Genomic DNA, 12,101 nt, shown 5'->3' on the forward strand with positions numbered 1-12,101 from the left:
ATTAGGGATGGCCAAATGGATCCGGATCTGAAAGTTCTGGATCCGGATCCGAGAGTTTGGTATCTCAATCCCTATATTATATTATTACCACACCTTAAAATGTATTATGATCTTCGATTACAAAGAAATTTTTCATTAGTTAGTCCTTCAAGATTTTTTTTCAAGTGTTGTTCCTAAAATACTTTGCTACACATCGGCTAACACACTCGTGCACAAAAATAATCTCACTTGTTTAACATAAAATGTCAGAGATGATTTTGAAATCGGAGGGGGACACAGGGGTCAATTCCCACTTCAATTTGTCCTCATCTTAACATTTGAGGGGGGTTGCTTCCTAAAACAGTTTTTTAGCCAAAACAAAAAAAACACGTATTTCTTCCTTTGCGCCCCTCTATACACCTGCCAAGTTTCATGGAAATCGGAGGGGGAGACTTAGACATCCCTTGTAAGTGTATTAATTACAAATTGCGCACGCACACACACACACACACACACACACACACTATAATATATACAATGTTGTATATTAGCAGGTAACAATATGTTATAAACACATTCTTACTTTTCAAAGAAGCGCTCATGTGGGATAGCAAAGTGGATCCGGATTTTTCAGATCCGGATCCGAAAAATTTTAGGATCCGGATCTGGCCATCCCTAGTCCGAATGACTTGTTATCGCAGTGGATCCAATTAAATTTGTTCTCTGCCATCTACATATGGCTGACACAAGTAACTATAGTATGGATGAATGGTGTATGGACACAGACCAGTAAAACAACAAAGGAAGTGCAAAATGACTTCACTGCAAGATTCAACAAAGGACCAACCAAGCCAGACAGTAATCTCGCACACAACAAGAAGACAAATTATTGTGCGTCAAGAAAATGGTGGACCGGTAGCTTTGTAAATTGTTATGCAAGGACTTGGATGCCAGACCACCCTGTACTTTAGCAACTCACAAACATTCAATCATTTGCTGTTAGAAAAAAAAAACTACTGCTGTAGAATGAAAATTGCTATTACAATTGAATTCACCAATAAACTACTTTACACACTGCTAACTGAAAGAAAATTACTACCAACAATTTTACTTTAAATCTACTTTTAATTAGTCAAGTAGAGGACCCAAATTTTCCTATCTGACGTTTTTCTTAAACTTCATAAGCATCTGAAAATATTCATATGTTAAAACAGAGAAAACTGGAAAATGAAAAATACTGTTCAAATTTAGTCATCCCTTAAAATATTATCCTAGGAAAAAATGACACAAGAGAGAGAGAGAGGGGGGGGGTGCAATATGAAAATGTACAGACTGTCTGAAAAATAAAGTAAATGCAAAATTATTAAAAATAAGAGTAAGAAAATGAAGTAAGATTTTCCAATACGAAGCCAAGGTAAAATGTCAAATATTTCAGACATAACATGCATTTTAGAATATGAAATTATACATTTACTATTATAGTTGTAAAAACAATAACAAGATCAAACTTGTTTTTAGAAACAAAGAATTAATGAAATTATAATAAATTTTGGCTATGATATGATATGGCACTAATAAGCAGAAAATAATAAAACCCAGTTCTATTACATGCATTCTGTCAATATATACAGTATTTTGATTAACAGCATAGAAACCTTCTCTCATATTGATCTGGTGAGTGCTGATATTTTAGAAGTTAAGTCATGCAAAGATGGCACACACAGATACATGTACCAAATTACTAGGCATAAATATGAATGGAAGGAAAATCAACTGTTGGCTTGTTTGCTTTTCTAGTTGCCAAGGGGATTGCAATTGCTGCTTTGGTAATCGCAGTCATCACCTTCCTAATAGACCTGGCTCTTCTCTTCGGTGCTATTCAGGTAAGAAGTGGACAAGAAAATGGAATAGGCATAAGTAAGTAACAATATTTCACATAATCAAACTTCAATGTCTTAATTATTCTGACAACTCATATTTATTTACAAATTTTCTGCCTAGCGTTAATCTGAAAATCTAATTATTTATGGTTCATATACAGAGGGCCCAAAAAGTCACGCAAACAAGTCTTTGAACATATGTAACTTTTGTACAAAAAGCGATACACACATGAACCTTGCACTGGGTATTTAAACATTAAACCAAAAAAAAATGATTCCCTACATGAACTTTAAGTATGGGGGAAAAGTTAATTGATTGAGTTGCTTGATTGATTGATTTGTTGTTTTAAGTCCACTTTATGCACAGTAAGGCTAATCGGGACTGAACAAACAGTTTTAAAGTGGGATCCGAACCACTATGTGCCTCCACCGGGTCTCGAACCCGGGACCCTTGATTACAAGGTGACGATGCTACCACTGCGCCATCGGGGAGGCCCGATTGAGTTGGTGTTTAAAGTCCACTTTATGCACAGTAAGGCTAATAGGGACTGGACGTACAGTTTAAAGTGGGATTCGAACCACAGCATCATGGTTACATTCCCTGTCACCTCAACAGAATCAACCCGCCGTAGGGCTGCAATGTTCATCCCTTTCCGATATGGGACCATCCACACCCTCTCATGGCATGTTGACAAAACATCTGCCCCGGGATACATCGCCCTGCCTGCTTGTAGTCAGCGCCAGCAAGAATCCCCAAGAGAAACAGGCGACCTTGAATCAGCCAATGGGAGGCTGTTTTATGTGGCGGGAAACTTTGTATTCCAATTGGTAATTGTCGGGTGCTATCAGTGCTATCAGTGAAGTCCACTGATGGCCTTGGTGTTGTGAACTGCACGATTAAATGTCCATGCCAGCGTTGTAGCATATCAACCTAGCAAGTTACAATTTTAATATTTTTAAATAAACTATAAAGTTTTAAAGCACACGAGAGACACAAAAATATGATTGCTGACATGCGTGGCTGCGGTCACGTTTTTTCCAAGTGCTTTGCGAAGAGCGTGTGAATTTATATTTGTTTTGTTTGCTTTTCCGGGATGTTCGAGTGGTTGTGTGGAAACAGAAAGCTTCAAAATCTTTAGTACCGTCATTGTTTACTATTTTCTATAGAAAGGAACTATGTGGTATATTGGAACTATTGGTATATGTGAAAACTGTTTCAATCATCTGCGTTCATCTGTTGCATTAAATACGTTTGACAACAGACCAAATGAGGTTCGAAGAAATGAAAAGCTGCACAATGGCATTCACCTTTCCCTTTCAAAGACTCTGTGATTGAAGACAATTTTGAAGTACTAGAGACGTTAAGGACACAGTATCAGGTAGTGTGTTCATATTTCAGTATAACGTACCATGTAGAAGCAATGACTTCTTGGTTTTCTTAATTTTTTGGGATCTGCTTCCCCAACGAAAATGTCACCACATGGCACTGCACTTGCAATACTTAATGTGGGTATTTATTGAACTGATAAAAGAAGGGCATATTTGTATGCATTTTATGCATTACAGACGATTTATGGCTTTCATTATGGCATATTCATAAAAAAAGTATTCTTTTTATGAAATGACAGGTTGTACTGGCAACGTTAGTTGTGTCAGAGCGCAGTACCAGTTGTGTCAAATATCTGGTTACGTTATTTAATCAATGCCCAGATGAAAGAAAAGATTTGAAATTTATTCTACAAAAAACTAACCTACCTATCTTTTGTATCAATAAAGTATGAAAAATAGTTAAAAGTTCATGTAGAGACTATTTTTGTTTATTTAATGTATAAATACCCAGTGCAAGGTTCATGTGTGTATCGCTTTTTTTAAAAAAGTTACATATGTCAGAAACCAATTACAATCATTATTACAAGTCTGGATTCAGTCAGCCCCAAGACTTTAGAGAAACAAAAAAAATTGGTTCCAGGAGGGTGGAGATAATATCAAGATGGTAGATTCATTGATTTGGCTTATTTTACTTTGCTTTTCTGCCCCTTTTGGCTAATTGCAAAGATGAGTATGGGTGTGATATGATGAAAGTGATGCAGGGACACACAAAGAACACCCATGCCGTGATTCGAACCTGGGAACCCTAGCGTCCTAAACAAGATGATGGAACTATCTACTGACCTGCAACTTGCACTTCATCTGTAGCAAAGACAATAAAATGATAATCTCATTATCTCATTGTGAATCCATGATAGGGGTAAGCAAGTAATTTTCCTCTTCAAAACACTAAGTTAAGTTCTGTGTCAGTCTTACTTGCAAATTTATTTATTTATTTGCCTTCTACAGAGAAAGGATATCTCCAATTACAGAGGCATTAATATAACATAAATAATGTGAATATGAATATAAGTGAGATTAAATAGCATGCATACATATGACAAGAAATAATACTTCATTCATCTTCATGTGAATGGAATCAATGAACAATACAATTAAAGAACATTACACGTCTTGCTCAAAGTGGACACCTCCGTTACGAATGCAGGCACACAGGTTTTTAAGGACATTTGGTCTCTTAACTCGTGATGTGATGGTGTCCTTGATGTGTTGACCAGCTGTTAAGATCCTCTCCCTCAGCTCTTCTTGCAAGTTTACCAGTGTCTTGTCATGTGGCTCCAAATGTAAAAGTCGCAAGGCGTCAAATCGATCGGGGGATCGAGCTGGGCAGTCATCATGCTGATAAATCATGTCACGTCTTGTAGCTAGAGGCACATCCTCCAACAACATTGCCATCCTGTTCCTCAAAAAATGTTCATAAGTGATGCCACTTAAGATTTGGGGCAGGATAAATAGCTCGATCAAATGATTGTTGATGACGCCCATCCATACTTCTGCCTGGGCGTGCGACAGTGGCTGGATGAAAATTAGCCAAAGAAATGGATTGGCTGAGGCGGCCCGATTCCCTGGCTGGCTCGATCCCCCGATTTCACGATTTGCGACTTCTACATTTGGAGCCACATGACAAGACACCGGTAAACTCGCAAGATGAGCTCAGGGAGAGGATCTCAACAGCTGGTCAACACATCAAGGACACCATCACATCACGAGTTAAGAGAACAAATGTCCGTAAAAACCTGCGTGCCTGCATTCGTAATGGAGGTGTCCACTTTGAGCAAGATGTGTAATGTTCTTTAATTGTATTGTTCATTGATTCCATTCACATGAAAATGAATGAAGTATTATTTCTTGTACACAAATGTGAATGTTAGCAACATTTGTACCTTGTTGGATAGCAGATGTCACAAGGAAGTAATTTAAGTAATTTGTACGCTTCATGTCATACCATTTTTGTTATTAATACGTTGCCAAGTAAACTAAGAGTGCATTTTTTTATCATCACTTGTAAGTTTAGACCCAACCATTACTTACACGTGATTGTTATTTGGGAAAACCTTTTTTTTTCAACAAACCACTTATTTGTTAGATATCAGAAAACTCTAAAATAAGTTCCATACAATGAGCAGTTTCTTCTCAATTCATCTTTTTATGTGGAAAATTGTCATTTTAAAAAAAAAAACAATTGAAATTCGATTATCTAGAAAACTACTAATTTTCGGACGGGGTATCATATGGTCAAATTTATTGCAAATTGTCTCTACTTTAACTCCTTTCAGGGAATACATCTAATTACCAGTCACCAGGCCTCCCCGATGGTGCAGTGGTAGCGTCGTCGCCTTGTAATCAAGGAGTCCCGGGTTCGATACCCGGTGGAGGCACATAGTGGTTCGGATCCCACTTTAAACTGTAGGTCCAGTCCCGATTAGCCTTACTGTGCATAAAGTGGACTTAAAACACCAATTCAATCAATCAATCAATCAATTACCAGTCACCCTGTATATATGTATATATACAGGGGCGCCGACTTGTCAAAATTATTGGTTAGGCTCTGATCACTGAAATAAATGAATGAATGACTCACTCCCTCCCTTTTTTAAAAACAAAAATTACGTCTTCGTATAGCAGTTTTTAAGCAGCTATTATATTATATTCCTCATGCAAATGAAATGTAACATGAAAAACGTTTAGAAAATGTTTCAAATCTCCTTATGTCTTTTGTGTCTGCTCATTTGTTTTTTAGATAACAATTAACATTTTTATTTAAAAGTAGGCTATGTATTTACATTAATAGGCCAACATAACAGTTTTATGCCAGCCTCGGTAGCCGAGCATGTTGAGTGGTCGACTCAACTCGCTTTGATCCGGAGGTCTCGGGTTCGAGTCCCGGTGAGGGCATGTGTGTGTTTCAAAGTACGCAACAGACGTGTAGAGAAAGGACATGTGATGGGTGCAAATAACCTTTGTGTTGACTTACCCATAAAATAACGAATATTTACAATATTTAACAGTTTTATTTAATTATTTACATAAATGCTAACACAAATCGAAGTAAAAATAGTTTTACTTTTTTGTTCTTGCTACAATATTTTACTTTTTAAATTTAATTTTGCAATAATAAAAAAACACACAGCACGCCGTGCTTTAGCAATAATGCCTTTGATCATAGCAGTTTCCACTTTCGCAATACAGACTTTTCATAAGCTTTCCTTGCGTAGTGTTAAATAAACTCAAAGACTTTAGAATTATTTTCCCCTTATTCTTTGGACTAGAGGAAGAGATTTCGAGGATAACTAAATATCGTACATATCAATATCGCCTGAAAGTCGTGTTTACGACCTTAAATTGTTCAGAATTCACTAAACAACATACTGGTATAATTGTCATATCACTTCGTTATTTTGAAGCTCTTTTTAATAAAAATGTACAAAAATAGTCATAATTATATACTTAGTATATAGTAATAAGTCATGTGTTTTGCTGTCTCCGGTCATAGATCCTCCCCCCCCCCCCAGAGTTGATGGTTTAGCGGTCTCAACCCCCCAAAGTTTGGTCTAGAACATTTCAAATGGGTGTAGCGTCAAATCATCGCCGACAAAACATCGCCAACAAAACATCGACAGTACAAAACATCGACAGCACAAAACATCGACAGCACAAAACATCGACAGTACAAAACATCGACGGCAAAAACATCGACGCCAAAAACATCGACACCAAAAACATCGACGGCAAAAACATCGACACCAAAAACATCGACACCAAAAACATCGACGGCAAAAACATCGACGGCAAAAACATCGACACCAAAAACATCGACACCAAAAACATCGACACCAAAAACATCGACACCAAAAACATCGACGGCAAAAACATCGACGGCAAAAACATCGACGGCAAAAACATCGACACCAAAAACATCGACGGCAAAAACATCGACGCCAAAATCATCGACGGTAAAATCATCGACGGTAAAAATATCGACGGCAAAAACATCGACACCAAAAACCGACGGGAAAATCATTTTTTGACAAAGTTTTCCACACTAAGGAATTCAAATCTAAACCCGAATATTTTGAGATGGCTAAAATAAATTATAAAGTGTTTCAGTGAAACGAACAATGCGTAATGAGCGAACTCAAGTTGCCAACTTATAGTGCTACCGTGCTACCAATGTACAATGGTCATTGTTGTAAGAACGGCCCGCGAGTTCGAAACACGCCCTCTCAATAAAGACGTTGTTGTTGTTATTATTATTATTATTATTATTATTATTATTATTGATAAAATTACAAACAATGAGATTCCGCAGTGAACGTGATTGTTTAGTTTCTGGTAACCATTTATGACTTCTCGCCGGCAGCGTTTGTCGTCGGGGGAAAGGGAAAGGAAGGCTCCTCCGTGTGAAAGATGAAAAGACCACCGACTATTGTTATTCCTTGTTTATTAGACGCAGGAGACCGAAAGGACCAATATACAACTTGACTTTTCCGTAGTGACTTTCTTTCGATTCATGCACTGGTATACAACGTGTCTTGCAATATTGTCTTGCCACCTTCCCCTCCAGACATTTTCCCTCGGTGCCGCACCACGAAGCGCCGTCACTGTGTATCGGTACCGCTGTTGTATTTGAATCAAGGGGTCCGAAGTTCGATCCCCGGTGGAGGATAGCTGCATAGTGGTATGGATTCTTTAAACTATAGGTTCAGTTCCGATTAACCCTTCGTGGGTCACACGAGAAAAATTACCTTGTTGATCGCTCACGGTGCCAGAGACCGGGCTCTTAATATATGTTAAATTAAAGGTCTAAAATACCAAATCCTCAATTATTACGATTAAATATATATTGTTTTTTGTTATAAATATATTTGCAAACAATTGAGATTGTATAAAACTACGAATTGCATGTTTCACTTTTAAAAAAATAAATATACAGTACAAAATAAATAATAGGCTATTCCAAATATCGAAAATTTCAATGTTACATGTGCACCCATAAAATAATGATAATAATAGTAATAGTTTAAATCCTCTTTATGCACAGAGAAGTTAATCGGGACTGGACCCACAGTTTAAAATAGGATCTGAACCAACTTGTGCTTTCACTGGGTATCGAACCCGGGACCCATTGATTACAGGGTAACACTGCGTTTATTGCAGAGACAATTGAAAAAATTAGTTTCTTTTGCAAATAAAGTAACCGGTGATTGAAAGTATTTTTAAATTTTTCACTGCACTCTTACAAATGTTATAGTGATGGGTATCAATGACCATCTGAACCAAACTGTCCATCTAGTGAGTCACTTTCCCTCAGAATATTTGCTCTTATTCCCTTATGTCCACCTTATCAGGGACGGCGTTCCAGGCGGGCTAGGGGACTGAAGCCCCACAAAACATCTCTGGCTCCTTTCTCCCCAAGATTATTATAGTAGGTTAGACGCATTTCGACCAAAAATTTGAAAAACTAGAAGTTTTCTCACTCAATATTTTCCATTAAAAAACTTCCATTTGACCAATCATAATTCACCAAACTTGCTACAAAAATTGAAACACTATTTTTAGGAATAGGTCTAAAAGGTGCAAAAATATTTTTTTATTATGAGTAGGAGGACGTTCAACACCTAACGAACCTTTAAGCTTCATTTTCATAGACGTGCGCACAGGGAGGTAAGGGTGGCCGACTGTCCCACCCCTAATCCTTTACTTATAAATGCAATATAATCTTATTGCAGTTATAATATTATACTCTAAAAGAATGTTACCTATTTTTAAGCCGATACATGTCCAAGCAACACGGGAGAGGGGATTGCTTGTATTACTTTGTATATAATTGAACTACTCCACTCCGTTTTCTAGGAAATTTCTTGTAATTAACACAACGTTAGTTGTGAGTTGTGAGTTGTGAGCTGTGTAGCTTAATATGGCTGGCGAATAAATGGCTCATACTTGGAAATTAATAAATTATGTGTAGTTGTTTTGAATCTGAATCTGAGAGATTAATTTAAAGTCACATATAATTTAAACAGTGTGATCTTTTTTTTAATAATGCAATACATATATAGCTTAATTCCAAGTAGCCCAACAAGGCATATTATCTTCGAAAGCATCTTAAGAGATGAAGGATAGAAACTTATTCCTTTAAGGATCCTATCTGTAACAAGATGGGCTTGCTGTGCGAATGCTCTGACAGTCATAAATTCTTTCCATAAATATTTGACATCAGGAAATAGTATCAAATACAAAAGTAACTGAAGTGAAGGCAATAGAAGAGGACTGCTTTCGCAAATGAGAATGGCGGAAGCAAGGGGGGCATTGGCCGTCTAAAATTTTCAGGTTTATTAAAATTTACAAGTCAATGGTACTTTTATTGACCTCTTCGGGCCAGAGGAGCAATTTTTATGATTTCACAAATGTGACAGTTGTTTCACAAAATAGAAATAATCTTGGACGCTATTTTTATGGCCTAGAAAACTTTTTAATCCTCCCCAAAAAAGTTAAGCGGCAAGTTCGATTGTGACCCCCTACAGTTAGATTGCAAGTTACGCCCATGAACTTGGATAGAGAAATTCCTCGTCAAACAAAAAAATAGATAATACGTGGCAAAATGATGTCTAAAAGTGGAGGCGATTGGTTTCCAAAACGGGGGGGGGAGGGCAAGGACAATTTACTTTCCCCGAGAGAAAATGTGGCAAAATGTATGGGGGGGTGCAACTTCCCCCCCACGCCCCCATAATCTCCGCCACTAGTTAAATGTGAAAGAACATTTTTCTACTTTGCAGCAAATCATGGGTTACCTTCGTAATGGGATTGGTAACTAGAAGTTGAGTGCTGTATTTATTCCCTCAAATGTAACAGTTATTTAACAAAATAGTCCTGGATAATATTTTTATGGGATGGAAAAACTTTTTGATTCTCGATTAGTGCAGTGGCGGCGATTAAGTTGGCATGGAGGTGCAGATGCCCCCACACTTTTTGCCGCTTTTACCCCCGCATTATGCTAAACCGTATGTACCAAGAGAAAGTAAATTGTTCTTGTCCCCCCCCCCCCCCAAAGTTTTGGAACCCAATCGCCTCCACTGCATTTAACTGTTGCATGCAGTTGCTGAAGGGTTATTATTTCTAATTCCCTTCCATATCACGACAGTAGTGAGCGGCGAAAGATTGTATCTTTGCGTAGTTCATAAATTGGGAACTTTCTGAATTGAAACGGCCAAATCCAATTAACACATCACTTAGTGTCCTTAGTAAAGCTTTCCTTTAATTTAGAAATTAAAAAATCATAATTTTAATATTCTCTTCAGTTGTTGCCCACGAGACGAGGCGAGACGAGACTTTGGTCTGTCCCGTCCCGTCTCGTGAAAATGCTGTCTCGTCTCGTGTCTCGTCTAGAAAATATTCGTTTGTCCCGTCTCGTGTCCCGTCTCGAAGGGTTCTGTCTCGTCTCGTCTCGTCCCGTCTCGTTTTGTCCCGTCTCGTCTCGTAAAAGTGATCCGGGATATCATGCCAACAAAAGTCAAAAGTTTCAGAAACACGAAATATTTTTCCGGAAAGTGGGATAAAGCTCCAAATATTTTACCCATTGCGTGGTGAGAATAAATAAAGTTCGTTAATCATGAGGACATTAATATTAAAAATGCAGTTTGTTGGTTACTGATTGCTAGGTATCTTATGAAATCTACCTTGTGGTTTTTCTCGCTTCATACAACTGTCTATCCATCGTCCATTTATATCAAGTTTGTTAGAACCTGTCCCATTTCCCGCGCTAGCGATCGCTCGACAATTTTGGTGCCAATGAGAAACGAGAAAAAAGTCGTCTGCTGGGCAGCGTGGAGCGAATGGAAGCCAGAAGAGAGGAGCTTACGTAGACGTTGTTGCCACGTTGCGTATTTTAATTTGCTGCCTGGCTTTGGCTTTCCCCAGCACGGAGTTCAGGCGGTCTTCAGCAGCAACACCGCTTGGTTTATGCTAGAAAAGCCAGCGATCAGCTACCGCGGGAAGCCGGACAGGTTGTAACAAACACGGTATAAGTGAGTGCTCTTTTTCATTACTGCTATACCTTTTGGAAGTCTTGAAATGTTTTCCAATAGACCTTCTTTCTTTCTGAATGTCGAACTTCCGTGCACTATGAAAATGTACATTTTTTCTTTAAATTCTAAGCTTGGCGCTGGGGAGCAACAAAAAAGTTTTTAAATGTGTAGTACGAACACAAAAGACTATTTAAAATTTCAATATTTAGTATATTACAAATAGAAAGCATTTATTGTTCTTAATATTGTTAAACATCTTCTATGACATAAGTTTCAAAAAGTGTTTCTTTGTGATATTGTGCTGTTTCTTATGCTCAGCTTATGACTCACATACTTCTTTGTTTTCCCTTTAGCCTCTAAGTCCGGTACCACCACCGCTTGATCTAATTTATCCTTCGGCAGGCACGCATCTAGAAATAGATGTCGGGGGAGGGTATCTGAGCCAAGTGTTTCAGAAAAAAATATAATAATAACATTAACGACAACAATTAAGCAAATGTTTAAATTAATGCATTAATATAATTCATAGGTCTATTCACTTGACTATGTAAATTAATCAATTCTATTATTGTTATTGCATGACATGTTACAAAGATGGTAGAAGAATAGTAATATAACAGCACGAATATTAGCTAATATCTAGCTTACGTGTAGTTAAGATCGTCAAAATCTGCATAAAAACAGCTGTCCTGGCAAGAAAATTAATGTCAAAAAAGGTGATGAATTGAATATTTGCTGAATAAGAAAAAAAAATGTTACATCCAGTTGACGAAAAATAAAGTTCCTGATGAATATTTTATGCTCATTATTATAAGTAGTAGCGTACATA

General features: G+C 37.5%; 1 protein-coding gene across 2 annotated transcripts in view; it reads left to right on the plus strand.

Annotated features, from left to right (window-relative positions):
* The window catches only part of LOC145990111 (uncharacterized), a 67,893-nt gene that overhangs the window by 40,187 nt on the left and 15,605 nt on the right, over positions 1-12,101 (plus strand). For both annotated transcript variants that reach the window (XM_083125765.1, XM_083125766.1), the window contains exon 4: positions 1,777-1,862. In XM_083125765.1, the coding sequence (XP_082981891.1) occupies positions 1,777-1,862 (86 nt within the window). The remainder of the gene's footprint in view (positions 1-1,776; positions 1,863-12,101) is intronic.

Source organism: Lepisma saccharinum, chromosome 7, assembly GCF_977018435.1.
Source record: "Lepisma saccharinum chromosome 7, izLepSacc3.1, whole genome shotgun sequence".
NCBI lineage: Eukaryota > Metazoa > Arthropoda > Insecta > Zygentoma > Lepismatidae > Lepisma > Lepisma saccharinum.